Genomic DNA, 18,603 nt, shown 5'->3' on the forward strand with positions numbered 1-18,603 from the left:
GTAAGCTTATAATTGTTGGGTTCTTACAGGTGCTTATTTACAAACCCCCACACTTTATAACAGTAAGTTAAATTTTAATCCACTCATAAATGTCAGTTTTTACTGGTTTTCTTAGGGTGCCTTAGAACACATTTCCTGGCTGTAGCAAATCCCAGGGCTTTGCACATTAGTTCAGCTGGGCTATACAGCTCACACCTTGTTGCTCTATTACATAATAAAAAGGTACATAAATGTCCATGTCTCAGAGGAAATTAACACACTGATCACCTCTTACTGAGGGGCACAGCATGCTGAGGAAGATATAAGAAAGCCTTATCTGTTACTCCATTTCCCTTCTCCTAGGTGAGTGCTGTGTGAATTCCAGCATGCCCCACACTGAAATCAGCATATTAATGGCCAGATCACAAGACAGTAATTTCCATTTCAATTCAGCAAAGGGATATTTATTATACAGGAAACTGCATTTGACAATAATGAGCAGGAGAAAACCCTTTTTCTCTGAGCACACCAAATTCTACATGAGAATATAAGGTCACTGTCCCTTCCTTCATGAGAAGCTTTATTCTGAATTTGTGAGCTGAAAAATTGCTTTGAATCATGCACCATGTGTTTGGATGCAATACCATTTCTGGAGTCTGCAGGTGGGGGCTGAGCTTTCCAAAGTCAAATCCTACCTCTAACCAAACCCTTTAGTGCTCATGTAATCAGAGGGCCTCATAAACATGAGTGAGATGTGCCCCTATCCAGGTAAAGCAAGCTCTGCTGTACTAGGGTGAAATTAGAGGAGTTAAGTAGCTCATCCATAGTAAGTTCCACAAACATTTTAAAAATTAAATTATGTTATGTAGTGCCAAGAGCAGCAGTCACTGCCCCTATTCTGACCTTTATACAACTCTCTCCTTGAGCATGGGCTATTGTATTAATACAAAGTAAAGAGAGACATCAGGTCAAAAATAACCACCAAAAGCACAAAGAGATGAGACTTCTTAAAAGCACTCACTTGGACACAATGCTGGCATTAGTTCCAGCACAGCCTGGCTGGGAATCCAGGGCCAAGTTTTGTGCAGTAAAATTTTTTCAAGTTGCCTCTATTAAGTTGAGCAAACTGGACATTCTCAATGTCAGCTGAATGTGGTGGAAAATCAGATTCTCTTATTTTATATAAACTGGTTTACTGTACATTGGTACTAGTAACTCTGTTACAAGATAACCAGCAGAAGAGATCCACTGCCCTGGAGTTATCACAATAAGGAGCCAGGAAGGTATCTACTATCACAATTTTACTTGAATAATTGCCAGAAAATTTTCACCATACAGCACATGGCCTATAGCCTTACAGATATTAAATCATTTCAGTCACAGTTTGGATTTTATGACATAGGCTAAGCATTTGGATGTCAAACCCCTTTTCCAAAAGGCATCATACAGACACTTCCAAATAGTTTAATGCCTGATCTTGATGTGTTTGTCCCCTCTGTTTGTAAGAGCAACTCAGTCCTTCCTTCATAGCTCAGTAGGCCTGCACACAACAGCAGCTGGATTTTGTCAGCCTGAGGGTTAGCCAGTGTCAATGGCATCCAACTGGTTATGGTCAGCCTGAGCAGCCTGCAAGAAGCTGTTCAGTGTGCCAGACCTGTTTGTTTGGCATAACAGAACACAGAATTGCAGAAACACAAGACAGACCTTTGAGCAAGGGGAAGGGAAGGATTATAAAAACTGAAAGGGACTTCCTGGGCTGTCAGAAGGTGCTTCTAGAGGTAGGCTCTTCAAGTCTCTTCTGTAAACACTGAAAGCTTTATCTTCAAAAGCCAGAGGGATTTAGAGAACTCCAGTTTAGGTCTCTTCCCTTCAAATAAGATACTCACATTACAGCAGTTGAAGGCCAGCTGGAGGAAGTCAGGAGGACAGTCTCCCACCATGTGCTGGAAGGAATCATAATCTAATCCAAAGTTCTGTACAAACGACAAAGCAGAGAGAAATAAATGAGGTCTTCTATCTAGCTCAAAGCATCTTCTTTTGGGAGGTCCCCATGTGAAGTTACCAGGAATAACCATGAACACCTTTCTCAGCAATCACATAACAGAAGTTTGAGAAAACTTCACACAGACTCCAAACTGCACATCCCCAGTGGGGATTACTGATACAGGATAGCTGTAAGAGAATGGGCTGACATCAAAGCCCATCCTTCTTCCTGGACTCAAATGCAATCCATTGCACTTGAAATGTTGCCCGTGTGGATTTGGAAATACCATATACTATGATGTTTCACTGTAGTGATTTTCATAGTGCAAATTAACAGCCCACTCCAAAACCAGAGGCTTTGCCATGATGGAAATGTATCAGTTAAAACAACTAAAAAGTTATTTTAACTGATACATTTCCATCATAGCAACTAACTTTTCAGTGGCTGGTAAACTGGTAATACAAATTATCCAGTTCCTTAAGTGCATGTCTATAAATCTGAAGGGCAGACTAAAAAAGAATCTTTCATTTATTGCAGTCTGAGACTTAAACAATTTTCCATTTCCAGAAATGGAGGAGGATAGACAATTTGGAATAACCCCACAAAGGGTCAATAGCTTCCCTGTAAATGGGATGAATAAAGACAAAAGTATCTTTAATTACTCAATTATAGCTCAGATCCACTGTGCTCAGCAGAGTTCACACAAAAATAAGGGTTAACTTATTTTAGCTGCTGTTAACACAGCTCCTGCCTCTTTCACAAGGAGGGGGCTGCTTAGTGCATACAGAATGCCAAAATGTCTGTTGTGAACCTGGCAAGAAGTCTACATGAGCTATCACTCCACAAAAGGAAGAGTTTGCATTGCAGTGCTCTCAATGTCCTGCCAGTTAGGGGCAGAAAGGATTCCCATGAGGATTGCAGCTGCACAAAGCCTCTGAGAAAGTATCTTCAATGGAGCTTCCCACAATAACAGCATAAAGAGCAAAAGCTTTTTACAGGCTATTTTTAATGTCACACCTATTCATCCTATCTTTGACAGCAGTGGCAGAAGTTCTAAAGGCTGAGCTGTTATCATGGCAGACTCACCACCTCCCACCAATGTTATAAACACAGCCACTTACCTCTGTGCGAGGGAGATAGTCTGGGTCTGCCTGTATCCTTGCTATAATCTCACACAGAATTATGCCATAGGAGAACACATCTGCCTGAGAGAGAAAAAATTCAATAGACACATGGTTGAGCTATGAATGCTCAGCATTCTTATCTGCCACTGAGTTTCTCCTTACCCCAAATGGCTATCGTGAAACAACTAAACAACACCACAAACACTGAGCAACTGCATTAAAGCTAACATTTTCCATGTGAAGAAACCCATGCTCACAGAAAGCATTCTGGTTGTACAAATAGTAACGATAACCTTAAAATTCTTTCAAGAGGAAAAAAACCCCACCAAACTACTCTTAATTCAGCAATGCAAAAATTTTTTTAAAAAATTCAAAATCCTTCCTTGCACAAAGAATAGTGAAGTTCCATTTGATGTCCTACACATGGGAATAATTAAAAACATAGCCAAAACATTACATGCCCATATATCACTGTGGCTAGAAAAACAGGTTTAGAATACACAATTCACAGCCTAGCCAGAACATTATTGCTATTTTTAAGAAAAATTACATTTTCCTCTTCTCAGTTCAGTACCTCTGGAGAAAACTGTCTTCCCAAAGCTTGAGCTATCTAGCAGCACTGTATATCAGGTTTAATTTCCATGACGTTTAGTAAGCACTTATCTGACTACCTCTGGAGCTGCACAGTTCCTCAGATTTCCACCCACCTGAATTTTTCAGGTAATAAAATTTAGGAAAACACGGAATACAAAACTACAGGGCAGAAGCATGAATCCCTCATCCCTTATATGTCACCTTTCATGCTGATGAGGTATGAATCTGCTTCCTCTTTAGTCCTCCCCATGGTAGGGTCAATGAGGAATGTGGCATCATAGATTTAGGCACTTTATTATTAATTTAGGTCAATTAAACTCTTTTAAAAGCTGTGAAACGGTAATTATTACATTAATTACTGAGGTACTTACTGCTTTCCTGCAAGTTTAAAGTACCATCAATTAAACAGAGTATTAACTACTAGATATAGAGAGGTATAGGATGTGGCCTTTATCTCATAAAGGCTGCACTGGCAGAGCTGAAGTAATGGAGACAAAATCCTGTGTAAAGAAGAGACTGATTGAAAACACCACTTCTAAAACCCAATGTGACCTGATCCTCCTCCAAAAGAAACATTTCCCAATGACACAAGCAGGAAAACTCAGAAATACCTTTGGAGAACATTTTGTCTTATCAAGGTATCTCACCTTCAGACATGCTGGTTTATTTTTATATTTATACACACACACATATATAGATATAGCAATAGATATATACACACACAGAGTTATGCATGTTTATATATAGACCTTTTACTTCTACCCAAGTTTCACTACTGCACAGTCAGGGAAGCAACTTTGCTACATTTCTCAGACTTGATTAAATTAAATTGTGTTAGGTCAACAAAACATCACTATAAGTCAGTATAGCACAACAGAGAACAATCATAAAGCCAATTCTATTTCCATATAAGATTAAACACCATGAGTTACAAATATTAGCTATTTAATTCTCACTCTCCCTTAGTCTGTTTCTGTTACTGAGTACAGAAACATCACAAGTGAAAATAACAAGTTTTAATATGATGGAAATTCTAAATCTTGCATACTGCTACAGAAGAAAAACATTTGACAGCTAACTGCATTTATATCATGTACCTACCTTTTCATTGTAGGGCTCATCTCTGAGAACTTCTGGTGCCATCCAGAAAGGTGAACCCACAACTGGTAACTTCTCACTGTATAAATGTGGGATAGATAGGGATGGGGGGTAGTGGGAGAGAAGGAAGAATCATTAATTAAATGCTCAAGCATTGCAACTTTCCCAATCAATTACTCATATTTTATTTCCAGTTTAAAGTGTCCAGCTACTTTAAAAGAATGTTTTATGTTAAGGTCACAGCTGTTCAATAGTTTTTATTGCCTAACTCTTGGCAGAGTTGGCTTCTTCATCTACACATAAAAAGGTTTGTGGACATCAGTTGTGGGCTAGATGCCAAGTTCTCCATTCATCCAGCAAGACATTCAGGTATCCATCCCTAGATGTGCAGCTCTGAATGAAGTCAAACTTATTTATTATTAAAATAATAAAGCTTTTAAAATTGTATTTTAAAAAATAAAAATCAAGATGGACAGATGAATCCTTTAGAATGGAAAAATTAAAAGTACTCAGAGTAGGCCCAATTTGAAAAACTTGCAGTTTCCATAAAGCTGAATACTGGGGCCTTAAGAAAGGCTCCAGCCTGTCACCCAGCTGATCTTGAGGGAATACCTACTTAAAAAAGAAAAGATCTCTGAAGATCTCAAAGTAGCATGGCTTGCTACCAGCAAACTGGAAAGAACAAAGCTGCTTTTGAAAATGGAGGTAAAAGTAGATAAAAACAAAATAGTGTCTAATAGTGCTAATGCAGCCATTCCATTATGTTGTTGGCTTTAGTATCAAGCTACCTTAACTGCAATCTCAGTTTTCAGGGCATCTCAAAGCTAGGTATTAAGCACACCTTAAGGCACCTGTAGTGTCTTGCTGATTTTGTGATGGATTCATCTGAATACAGCTGAAGCTCTCAGCACCTCACAGGGTGCTCCACAGCAGCTACAAGACAGACATTGGCTGCACTTATCAGTAGTTTGTAAATTAAGATGTTCACTTTGTTAAGCTTTTAGATCCACTATTTCACCAATATTAATGCAAGCCTTCAGACCTCTCAATGTATGGTTTTAGGACATGTGCAGTTTAAAAACTGTGCAGAGCTGAGATCAACTTTTATTGTTTTCTTTGCAGTCAAAAGTGCTGGAAGGCTTTTATTTATTTTATGCAGAAGCACACACTGGAGAAAATCTGACAGCACATTTCACAGTCAGACTACCCTGCAATACACAAGTCAATATACAGAGAACAATGAAATCCTTGTCCCTGATCTCTCTAATGGAGGGATGACAAAAGGACTATTTTCAATTGTGACAATAGCTTGTGACAGTCCCCTGTGCATTCCTCAAATGAGCTAAGATTATAATTTCATCCTAGGAAAAACAAAATTGTGAACTACTGTTAGACAGTAATTTTATAATTAATTTTATTTTACTCTGTTATAATCCTGGATCTTAAAAACTAACCCAGAGGTTAAATAAGAATGATGCTGGAATGACAATGAATATTGTTTATGAAAGTGCAAAGAAATGAAAGTTGCTTGAAATCTACAAATGACATTTATTACAAAATCATCCCAATCCAGAGCGCTGGACAGTATTTTTGTGTTTGCTTTGTGTTTTGGGTTTTTTTAAACCCAAAATTCCCAAGTACCACCTTAAGAGATGTACCAAAAAGCTTGAGCAAATCCTTAAGTGCTTGGAATAGTTTTGAAGAATGAATGTCACCACTAAATATCAAAAATGGACAGTAATTAAGGCTGGAACATTTTGGCTACCCAGCCTGCAGTTCCAGACCGAAGACTGAGGGTATTTTTTGAAAATTCTGTACCAGAGCGCAATAACAGTCTCAGGGACCTGGCTCACAAGAGCTTCTGGCCTGCATTTGTACTACAATTCTCGCTTCATTTAGATTAGCTCACATACCTGTGATCAGGAATTTTCTCTGCTAAACCAAAGTCTCCAACTATTGCTGAGTATCCATTCTCATCATGTTTGATTAAACAGTTCTGGGGAAAAAAACCAAAACAAAAACCAAACAGAAGAGTTGTTATCTGGGCATGAAACCTCTGTAACATTCCAGATTAAAAATAGATAAAACAAGATTACAAATATAGTTTGGAAGATATTCATCTATGAGAAGCTTTTGTATGAGAGCAACAACCCTTTTCCCCCACCCCCCCCTTCACAATCACATGTCTATCAAACTTAAGATGCTGCAAACAGCCTTCCACTTAGCTAATAATCCACTTAAAAACTTGCTGAGAAGGCAGGCAGGCAGCCACAGGCAGCACATACCCTGCTAGGTTTTAACAAGAATTAAGATGATTTAGCTCCCTTATGCTCAAATATGCAACACATGCTGTTCACTATGACACCTTACATTTTCTCTTTACAATTTGCCTGTACCTGACCAGAATACAAGATCAGAGCAGACTCTAAATGCCTATGTTTTGTTGCATTAAGTACTGAAAAGGAATGTGCTGCTTTGCAAAAAACTTCCATCAGAAAATATAAGATGTGACCGAGTTATATGTGCTTTTACAGTCTCAAAATTATTTACTTTACAGTACATCATAAGACATGATTTAAGAGAAAAGTAATAGGGAAATGCTGTCATTCTTTTCCTTTCAGATGTGCCCTCCAGTGTCAGGATGGAGGGCAATTTAAGGACACACAGAGATAATTGTGCTCTAACAGCATCACATCCCACACAGGCTATTATTGATTTCTTTTTGTTTTTTTTATTTACAACTCTGAGAAATATGCTCTGACCACTCCAGTACCACATCTTTTCCCATTGCACCAAATGAATCAACAGCTGATTCCCTGCATTTTGTTCTGTCCTGCAATGGATGGAACAAGACAGAGAATTCATTCCTTTCCCACGTGTAGTTCTGTGTCCTCCTGCGGGCAGTACAATAGCAGTGAGCAGCAAACCCGGTGCCGACTCCTGCCGGGTGGGACCCTGCATTAATTAGCTAAACAGCAGGAAACACTTTCTGCCTTTATTGTGCCTGGACACACAAAAGCCCCTCGCTGACCCCAGAGCATTAGCTTGTCTGTATAATGCAACCACCAAGAAAAGTGAGTCCCTTGTCTAAAAGATCAAGTTCAGGTCATCACTGTTTACATTATTCAGAGACGATTGTGGCTGAGGCCATGAAGTGAGTTTTCTTCCTGCCAATTAAAAGGTTAAGCAAGACACTCCTGTGATCGTGTAAAGAAAGTGCATGCCAGCCTCTTGAAACACATGCCAGGCTCCTGAGATGCAAAGCTTTATTTGTTTAGCATGACTCAAGTATAATAACTACAGTTAGTTTGGGGATCCATAAACATGCACCAAGTTAAATCAACTGTGCTTGCCCAAAGAGCAGCAAAGCTTCTCAGTTGCGAGCTTTGTTATCTTTGATAAAAGAGCGCATTCATTCAGCTTGCCTCTCTTTAAACTTTCGGTCACAGTAAGTGGACTTAAAACTGAGAAGGATAAAACTACTGAAAAATCTTACTCAAATGATTCAGACAAGTGGAATTTCATTGTGTACCACACAGAAACAAGTCCATGAGGACACCAAAGATTTTGCAGTGTTCAAGTAGGCTGATACTATTCTATGTAGAAAAAAATTCAGGTTACTTTTCTGCCATAGATTTTTCAGTGACTAAAGAGGATTCTTAATTCAACATTTTTTTTTAAAACCTCTATAATTTGTAATCACTAGTTTTGAAATGTAGGTTTCCTTCTTGCATTATACTTTTGATTATTTACATTTTATTCATTTTGAGAAGCAAGACAGCAGTACTTAATTTAACCTTCTGGGTTTTATGGATTATTGTTATTCTTCAATAATCCCTCATCTCCAAAATTTTGAGGAAACATTTACATCCTGACTAAGAACTATTTTCAACATAACTAAAAATCTGTCTACTGATCTTAAGATCCACAATAATTTACAAGTTTGCTTTGTTACCAAAAGGAAGCTTAAATCAAACATCATCCTGACAGCAAATATTCCTTCAGGTTCTTACCAGGATCTAATCTCATCCCGTTAGACAGCGATACATCAAGTGAAGCTGAACAATCCCACCCCCCACCAAGCCCCAGGCAGTCTCAGCTTTCAGGTGCAGCACTGAACTATTGTAAAAGTAGGTTATTCCTAGATAAATCATACATTAAATCAATGCTGCCTGACAGCTCTGAGCCCCCTCCCCAGTGAGCAGAATTTGCCTGCAGCAGAGCCAGGCTCCCTTGCAGTGCATTTGGAGAGACCCAGCAGCACAGACACCCCACTGCTGTGGGGTCCACAGGTCCCACAGGAGAAGCCACTCCACCAGGAGAAGGCACCAGGGGAAAGCCTTGGGGAACATTCCTGCTGTAGGGTACTGATATGAGCTGTGCTGCTGTGGTGGGCTGCACAAACTGTTCTCTCTCATTAGTGCATGCTTGTCTTTTGTTTGCACATGAAGAAGTGCTGAGTGTGAATTTAAGTTCATTAAGACACATAGTCCAATACAAGAGTGACTTTTTTATTCACACTTAAATCAGCCACAAGCAGGTGACATGTACCATACAATAAAATTCCAGTGTCACTACAAATGCTCACTGTAGTGAAACTAAACTGATTTAATTCATCTGGGGGCAAATTTTTACATAGCTAAGCACTGGCTTCCTGGAACCCAGAAAGAATGTAAGTCCATTCCTAGCAAAATCAGCAGTAAACCCTTTCTACATACACCATCATGGTCAGATCTCACTTCTCCAGCCTGTACTGCTCATTCAGGGCAAGACTGTGCAGATGGTAAAGCTGCATTCTGTGCTGAGATCCTCCAAGCAGTCAAGGTGAGCCCTCAGCACCACCACACTCCTTTTCTCCACACTTCCCAGCCTAGTAATGCCAAACCCCTGCACAGATAATGGAGTTTCCACTTAAGATGCAATTCATAAATAGGTGACATAACACAGCCCACTGTGGTTCACGTGCACTCAATGAAGGACAGAAAGAATTCATATTCTACCAACAAGATAAATCAAGATCAAACAGGGACAAAGCTTTGGTAGAGACTAGAAGGTTAAAAATAGCTTTTGAATTTAATCTAGAGGTGGTATCTTAGTAGTAAAAGTACAATAGCACAAACTGCACTGTTTCTTCTAACAAAGTGATACTTCTCAGTTTCTGTAAAAAAACAGTATATCAGTGTGGTATGAAGAAGTTCCATTAATGGATTTTAGCTCAGAGATGCAAGAGTTCAAACCCCTCACTAGTGCAAAGAGCCTCTCAACAACTACCTATGAATTGAAACGCCAAGCAGCTTCACAACACGAGCTTTGAGAAAGGACTTTTGACTTACTATTGCACTATTTGTATAAGCTGCAAGGCAATAAAACTTGGTGACCTTTTCAGGCTTTCTTTCTGGACCTCTACAGACAGGGATGTCTTTCCTTTGGCAGCTCACACTGTCAAAGAGGGCAGTATTTGACTTCAGCTGAGTTTTTGAGGGTTTTTTTGCTCCCAAAATAGGGACCTCATCAGTCCTTCCTGAGGCAATCTCTTAATAGAAGCAAGGAGCTCTGTACATGAGTCTGAAAGAGTTAACAGAGCTGTTTATGCAGACAGATGTGAAAGAACATAAAGCCTCCTTTGTGTGTTACAGGAGCTTAACATCTGCTTTGCACAGCATAATCCTACTAAGACCAATGCAATATTCTACTCCCCCTTTTATATAAACAAAAATGAAAATAGACTCAAGAGTTTCAGAGTTAAAAATAAGTTGCTTAGATGAAGAAACATCGTAGTTTTATTTTATGATATTACATACAAGCTAAACTCCCCAGAGATTTTAGTGCACTCCAGAAAACACAGAAATGCCACTGCAGTGTCATTTGCAACCTTCTGCTGACTGTTACCAAATTAAAATACTTAAAGGCCAATTGAGATGTATCAGCTGTTCAAAAAGTGTCTCCTGTTTCCCCCAGGAGAAACCCCATTGAGAATTAAATGTGTAACAGGAAGTTTACAGTACTAGATACATTTTTGAAAATATCATGCTTAAGGGAGAAGTTCCATTTGCTTCCTGAAGTTTCAGTAGAAGTTTAATATTGAGACTATCATTAGAAATAGCCATCTGTAACAGCTAAATTTTTCAGTGCAAAATATCTAGACAAAAGCTTATTCAAGCACAAAGGGAATGTTGCAACTGCAGCACCAACTTTGAGACTCATCAGACAAAGGTGCTGTTCATGGCCATGGGGTTTATTTTGTTTTAAAGAAGCAAACAGCATACACGGTAGGAAGGCAGGGCATGTCACTTTCAAGCCCAAAGGCAGTAACTTTATGTTACATCAGATAATCCACAGTAATTGCTTACACACATGACTCTGTCCCATAGTAACTGCGACTGCTCCTCTCTCAGTGAGAGAAGGTTGAGCCATTACACACTGTGAAGTGAAAGCAGATGTTGGCAGGAATACACACACATACACATGTGTGTTTATATATATGTGTGTGTGTGTGCCTGGAGATTACAATTTCATCAATGGAACTCACAATGTTCCTCAAAACTGCTCACAACCCACTATTGGTTATAAAACCTGGTTTTCAATTCTATATAATTCTGCAAAATTAAAAGGCATTTGTTTGGAGGTTTGCCCCTTTGTTTTTAATCAAGAGTTTTGGTAGTGGATTTTTAGGGAGGGGGTATAAACTGTCAAAATATCAGTCTATGGTATCATACTGACTTAGGCATGTTCTCAACTTGAAAAGTGGTGAGACCTCTGTATAAGATGGTTCTGCTGCCACCTCTGCAAAGAGTAGACTGGAACAGAGTAGAACAGTATATGCTGTGTGAGGAATTTGAGAGCACCACCAAGGTGACAAGACAGAGCACAAGCCCAAGCCAGGGACTGGCAGGGACCAAGAGCAGGGAATAAGCCAACAAGGCTGCCTGTCAGAACCCATCTGTGGCTTCATTTCCATGTAAATCTTTTCATGACAAGTCAAAAGTGCGGACACCACATTTCCTGCCCTCTAAAAAGGCCAAGTCACTCTGCCCACACCCCTGCTCTGTGCAGGCTGCAAATGGCCAGTCTGACCACTTGTACCTCCTGACAGATCCAAGCCAGGCTGTTGCTATCAGCTAGGGCAGCTCAGCCTCACCAGCCACAGCAGCCCAAGCCCAGAGCCCAGGCACTGAGCTGCTCATGACATGGGGAAGCAGCGGCTGTCGGGGCAGCACAGCCCTTCTAAGCAGAGCTGCCTCTCTTTCTGACAGAAGGCCATGGGGAAGGGCACCAGTGGGAGATGAGGGCTGACATGCCCCTGGGCTGTCACATCGACTATAATGACCTACATCTACTCTTCTCTACCGTTCTTCCCTCTGGCCTCCTGCAGTATCAATGCTGTGCTGTTCCTCTCCACATGGTGCAATTAGGAAGGGAGATCACTCTGCTATATACTAATGGCCCAACACACTTATTTTCCAATCTCCGATTAGCAAGGGACAGGAACTTTTCTTTCTTAAAATTGTTAGGCATCAAATACATTGACATATATAATGCTAAGAGCAAGACAGCTCTGCTGCCATAACTGACACAGTAAAATTTATGTATGACACCATCCACTCCAGGAAGCTGCAGGAACTGGAAGTTTACCAGAAACAGAAAGGCAGAAGTGTGGATCTAAATTAATTGAAACTAGTAAAATTCATATTAAAGGACAGTTTGCACTGGGCTGTTGTCCCAAGTGTAACATGTAAAGCATGGAGACATTCCTGCACAGAAAGTCTGTTTCATTCTGTTCACACTTCAGTCAAGGCCAGCAAGTTTCATAGAAAAATACTCCATTCTGCCACCTTGCAAACTCAGCCTGCTCTGACTTTTGCAGATGTCTAAATCCTTGTCTTTAGCTTCATTTGAATAATAAATCCATCCCATCAATTAGTGAAGTTTACTGAAGAAAGAACGACAATACAGAATAGTATTGAATTTGCCCTTGTTCAATCCAAGTTCTCTCCCAAGGCAAGAGTCCATCACATCTTCCTTCAGCTTGCCCACACACTATTTACTAGTAAGAATGAAGAGAACTCATCCATCACCAGTACAAACCTGGTAAAAGCCAAGGCATATTCTCATGCAGTGGCCAAAAGCTGTAGTCTAAGAACTGAACATTTTGGTGACAGGTTTTCCCTATGGTTATTTTCATTGTTTTTCTTTGGAACAAAGTTACTTTTTAAAAACTTACCAGCCAGCAGTGCAAACATTTGCCCAAAAGGGGAGTAGTTTGCCCAACAGATTTACAGTTTATCTCATCAATACCTTAATAAGCTAATAAAATTCATGAACTGTTCAAGGCCAGGTGCTTCATCTACTTCCTTTCCAAACAGAACAAGAAAGTGCATACATGACATAAAACAATTAATTAAACTTAAAAAAACCAGAACAACACAAAACCAACCCAAAAATCCCCAAGAAATTTAAAAACACAGACTATATCTGTCATCAATTAAATTCTGTATTATTCTTAAAGCTAACAGCTTCTGATGTGACCCACACAGACACTATAACTTTAGTGCTAAGAACCACCCAAATAGAGCATAACTGCTGGTGAATTCTTTGGGTTTGATTTGTTGTTCATTTGTGTTTGAATAACCTTAACTACTTGCTGTGGCCTCTGATGAGTTTGCTCTCTCCGGGACATCCCACACCCCTCCCGGCGGGTGCAGCTTTCCAAACAATTGGCATTCAACAATAGATAACATTGAAGCACTGGCAGGGCGGCACCAGAGAATGACATACAGTTATGTAAAGCTGGGAACAAAGGCATTCACAGGGAGCCCAGGAACTGGATTTTCATATGACTGACCATCACAGAATGTGTTACAATAAATGCTGCAGGCACTCAGTTCTTCTGAGTTACTTCGGCTCCTTGCAGTAACTGTACTCTTAAATGCACTAAAATACATCCTGAACTGAAAGAGAAAGGGAATACCAAGCTGTCTTTTCAGATATTTTTATGGATCTCTTACCTGCACACACCAAGGTGACTGAAATGGAGCTTTCTGAGTGTATCATGTCAAAGTGACTTGACTCCAAGTCTGGGCATTTTTCATAAATTTGATATTCTTCCTTACAGAATTCAGTGCCTTTCACTTGAAAGGACAGCCAAGAAACTATTTTATGACTTCACCAAAATACTTCTTTCATCTACCAGCTGAACTGTTTCTTTTCACCTTGACTAAATGCAGACTCTACATCTGTTTAACACTGCACTAAGGAAGCTTTAAAAAAACCCCTAAAACTGTAGTAGCCTCATTGATAAGTACACTCTGTTGTGGTTTTATTTCTAAAAACTGTTTCTAATCCTAAAAAATAATTCCTTTTAGACTAAATTAACATTCTTCTGGATGCTTCTGATTGAAGTGACATGATGAAGCCTTCTCAAGAAGAGTTTTGAAAGACTTTCATGCTGCAGGCCCCCAGTGAGTTTAAACCAGCTCATTAGCAGCAGACAACAGGACAGGCAGGACAGCAAAGCCTTCACTACAGGCTGCAATGGGTGGTAAGAGCCAGTGTGAATACTGGGACAATCTGCTCACACAGCTCAGTGCTCCTGTGTCAATATTTCTAGCTGAGCTTGAATTATCCAGCTACTTCAGCCAACTAAATTCATGCAACATGTCACCAGAGCAACTAGGAAAAAAAATCTATGACCACTGAAAACCCTGCCACTGATATATTATTCTGGAAAAAAAAATATCAGAACTTGAAAATTTTAGGCAAGCTATATTGACCTTACTGATTTTAAAAATGAAAGAAACATAAACCAGGATTGTACACAGCACTTAAGGCAGAATTAGTAATGAAAGGTCACTCTTCCTACAGAAGATTTGTGAATTACACAGGGAAACAAAAACAACAAAGAGATTTTGAAGTGCGTTTGTAATAATCCCCTCAGTTTGGGTTCTTTATATGATTAACCTGTTCCAAATGTTAGATTGTTGTGCTTAATTATCCAGGGATTTAAATACTTTACTGAACCAGAATTCAGAACTAGAAAAACTCTGCAGCTGCTTTATGAGAAATCCTAACTGAACTCATTTAAGGGATGATCTTCCTTCATGATAACAATTTCTCTAGTTTCCATACAAACTATGAACATGTTTTGAGGAGAGTTTTCATTCTACAGACAGCATTTCAATTTGTTTCTCAAAATGTCTTAGATCACACCTTATGTAATAGCAATTCTCTGCAAGGAATAGAGGAAGGGAGAAAACCCAACAATCAGTAACAGTACCTTCATTAGGAAGTTCCTTTAATTTTATGAACAGTACCTTGGATGTAAGGTCTCGGTGGAAAATGCCTTTGTAGTGAAGATAACTGATTCCCATAGCAATGTCATATGCCAGTTTCACCCTCACCGTCCAGGGCAGATGCTGGTTGCCATCTAGTAGCTGTTCCAGGTTGCCGCAATTGATGTACTGAAAAGACAAAGTGACATTTGTAATTAATTATTTAACTTAATATTTTGTCCGGAATGTAAAATTCATCACTACAACAAGTAACTTCAGCTCAGTTACACATTAAAACCTTTTTTTCATATGGGCTTGGCAAGCACCAAGTTTGCAGATCAAGAGAAGCTGAAAATGTTTCCCTTCACCACCTGTACCAACACTCGTATTAAAGAGGCAACAGCCACCACTGTATTAACTCTATGGTATTTAAACAGACCCTTCAGAAACCCCTGCAATATCCTATCACTCTCTCATTTCAGCTTGAGGAAAATTAGGGCAAAAAACAATGCAGAGCTGACTTTCATATAGAATTAATCAACAAAGGCAGAGGTAAGCATCCAAGTGTAGGTCATGGAGCCTGATCAAGTTCCCTTAAACTGAGACAGCATCAAAGAAAATATTACAATGTGCTGCTCTAAGTTCTATTTTTTCACTGCTGTATCTACGAGTTCTAATTAGCAACATGATTCCCAGTGTGTTCAGTACTACACCAACCCCATCAAATGGTGGCCCTTTCAAAAAGGAAAGCACAATAAGGGAAAGATAAATGCTACAAGAGACAGTGAAACAAAGCAGCACCTAAATGATACAAAGTAATGTAGCCCAGGTTAAGATGAGGCAACTCCAGTGCTGGAATAATCACTACAGCAGCACAGCTTATGCTTTATGTATAGACCCTTTATAGCACATCAGCAGCTACACAGTGTTTAAACTGCTTCTTGTTACACTCCCAGCCCCAGGCCCCCACCAGGGACCAGGCAAAGAGAGTAGCTCACTCCAGAAGGAAAACCTGGCAGCAATGCAGTGACTTCTGTCAAGGAAACCCAAGTGAAGCAGACAGGACAATTTGCTCCCAAGCCTGGCCCACACCTGTATCCCTGTGCCAGACTGCACCAACTTCACTTCTTTGTGCCACATGGGTCTCCAACTCTCTCTCAAACGACTTTCCTGTGTCATTCACTTGGACAAAACATGTAGCATTATTCTCATGTTTAAAAAAAAACAAACCAAAACCCCCTAAATTGCAGCTCTTGTTGTTTCAGAAACTTGGAAACTGCTTGTATTTTATTGCTCTTTCTTGTGTCTTGGAGCCTGGGACACCAGGCAAACATGAGCCATACACCCTGCAGTGTGGATGGATGTAGCTGATCTCCCGAGGCTGTGCTACAGCAAGGAAAGAAAGAACACACACAAGTTGGACTCTCCTGGTAACTCTGGGGGTCACAGATCACCTCCTGCACAGCCTGCAAGAAAAGCTTCCTCCTTACAACTCGGGTCCACCCGCTGCTGATCTCACCAGTGGATCTTGAAAACCCTTTCAGCAGATACACAGGTACACATGAGGAGGCAGAATTGTCGGGGCAGAGGAGGCACCGAGCGATTTCACCTGGCACAGAGCCCATCGGGAGGGGGCGCCACGAAGCAGCCGGGGGCTCCTTGTGCATCCCTCGGGAACGGGGCTCATCCAGCCCCCGCACAGCCCTGCATTGCACCGGAGCCCAGGGCATGACCCCCTCTCTCCAGAACAACCTGCTTCTTGTGCTGGAGCTCCTGTGCCAGGAGAGCAGAGCAGCTCGGCAGCAGGTCACTCTGAGGCTATGCAATCTCCATCCTTGGAGATTTTCAAGACCAACTAGAGCTGTAGCCAACCGGGTTCAATGTTGGAAACAATGCTGCTTTGAGCTTTTCCAGCTTTGATCTTTCTCATTTCTTTTATCTGAACCCCTAAGGGAACTGGATGACCTTATAGAGCACACAAGAAAAAAAAAACCACCCAAAAAATAAAAACATGCTCAATAAAATTAGATTTTTTTTTAAACATAAGTTGTTATCATGCTTAAGTTAAAAACAGCAACTAAGATTTCTACAAGTTATATATTCCCAACCTCCTCGAAGCAGTGCAAACAGCACCTCTCATCTAGTCATGTTCAAATCAGAACAATACTGACCAACCTGGAACAGAAAGCACCAAAGCACCTGGCTGAATAATTCAATAATAAAATGACACTTAGCAAATATCTCAAACCATTTTACCTTTCTGACAGGCCAGTAACAGACCATCCATAAAGCACCACCATACTTGAATTCATTGGGAAGACAATGCAAGGGGGGAGGGAATCACTGACCTAGCTTTCATTTTCTGTTCTCTGAACTGTGCCATTCCATGACACAAATTGCTCCAGAAATGCTAATAAACAAGCAGCCCCTAGGAGTATTGACACACACAATGAAATGGCACAATAGCTGGCTACAATATCGAGCATGCTCTTGCTTTCCTTTTCAACACAGCAGCCTACTGATTTGATCCACTGTTGCCATATTAGTTAAATGCATCAAAGAGATACATTCCTGCAGCACTCTTCCAGTCAAGCAGGGTCATTCACCCATCTTAACTGCAAGGACTAGATTCAGCATGGGCTGGGGAACAGCTGACACACACTGCACACAGCATCCATGAGCTACAAAAGTGACAGTCAAACCTGTTTCCAGCAGATCTACAAAAACCCACCAGGCCTCCCTGCCACCCAGCAAGTGCACAGCCCTCATTTATCAGAGATGTGAGTTCTGCCTTTGGCTCTAATTTCTACACACATGAAGCACATGAGGCTAACCATCAAGTGAACAACCAAACTAAGATTTTCCTAGACATCTTTAGTTGATCTCAGGTTTTAGCTGGCCAGCAGGTAATATTTGCATGCAGAGATCTGAATTGTTCCTAAGGCAAGCACTGCACAGTGCTCCCTCAGTGTCATGTAAGTAATCCAATTCTTCCAGTCGCTCAGGCTGATAATGCAAACAGCCAGCCTGATGGCCTATTTTTTTCAGAGGACTTCAACAATGCCTTTTCAGGACAGACACAAAACTATGTACATTACTTCCTAATTGCCAGTGCAACTGAAAGAGAAAAATACTTGTTCTCAATCTCTTACTGGCACAAATCAGCTCTGTGTGGTAAGAATATCCTGAAGGATAGAAAATGCACCTCTCCCAAAGAGAACACTGGATTTTATTCTGTTCCTGACACAGTACTGGTACAGTAAGGCTACAGCACACACATTGTCTCAAAACATTATTCTACTACAACAACAGCAGCCATCACATAAGTGTACAAGCAATTGGAACAGAGATCTGACTGGGCTATGACAATGAAAGCAAAGGGCACTACATTTCTTAGAGACATCACAGCTAAATGGAGCAGTGTTCAGACCTTTTCAAACCCTGTATCATCAGGTTGCAGTGAAACAGCTACCCATTATTCCTCATGCTACTTTTCTGTCATGTAACTGGACACCAACAGCCAGCTTATCTGGTTGCCAGTCTGAAAGCAACAGCT

General features: G+C 40.4%; 1 protein-coding gene across 3 annotated transcripts in view; it reads right to left on the minus strand.

The window, feature by feature from the left end:
* Positions 1-18,603, minus strand: part of TESK2 (testis associated actin remodelling kinase 2) — a 76,143-nt gene that overhangs the window by 8,391 nt on the left and 49,149 nt on the right. For all 3 annotated transcript variants that reach the window (XM_059478012.1, XM_059478013.1, XM_059478011.1), the window contains exons 5-9: positions 15,090-15,236; positions 6,693-6,775; positions 4,783-4,858; positions 3,085-3,168; positions 1,866-1,952 (exon numbers count right to left, since the gene is read on the minus strand). In XM_059478012.1, coding sequence (XP_059333995.1) covers positions 1,866-1,952; positions 3,085-3,168; positions 4,783-4,858; positions 6,693-6,775; positions 15,090-15,236 — 477 coding nt within the window. The remainder of the gene's footprint in view (positions 1-1,865; positions 1,953-3,084; positions 3,169-4,782; positions 4,859-6,692; positions 6,776-15,089; positions 15,237-18,603) is intronic.

The sequence above is a fragment of the Ammospiza nelsoni genome, chromosome 9, assembly GCF_027579445.1.
Source record: "Ammospiza nelsoni isolate bAmmNel1 chromosome 9, bAmmNel1.pri, whole genome shotgun sequence".
Classification (NCBI taxonomy): Eukaryota; Metazoa; Chordata; class Aves; order Passeriformes; family Passerellidae; genus Ammospiza; species Ammospiza nelsoni.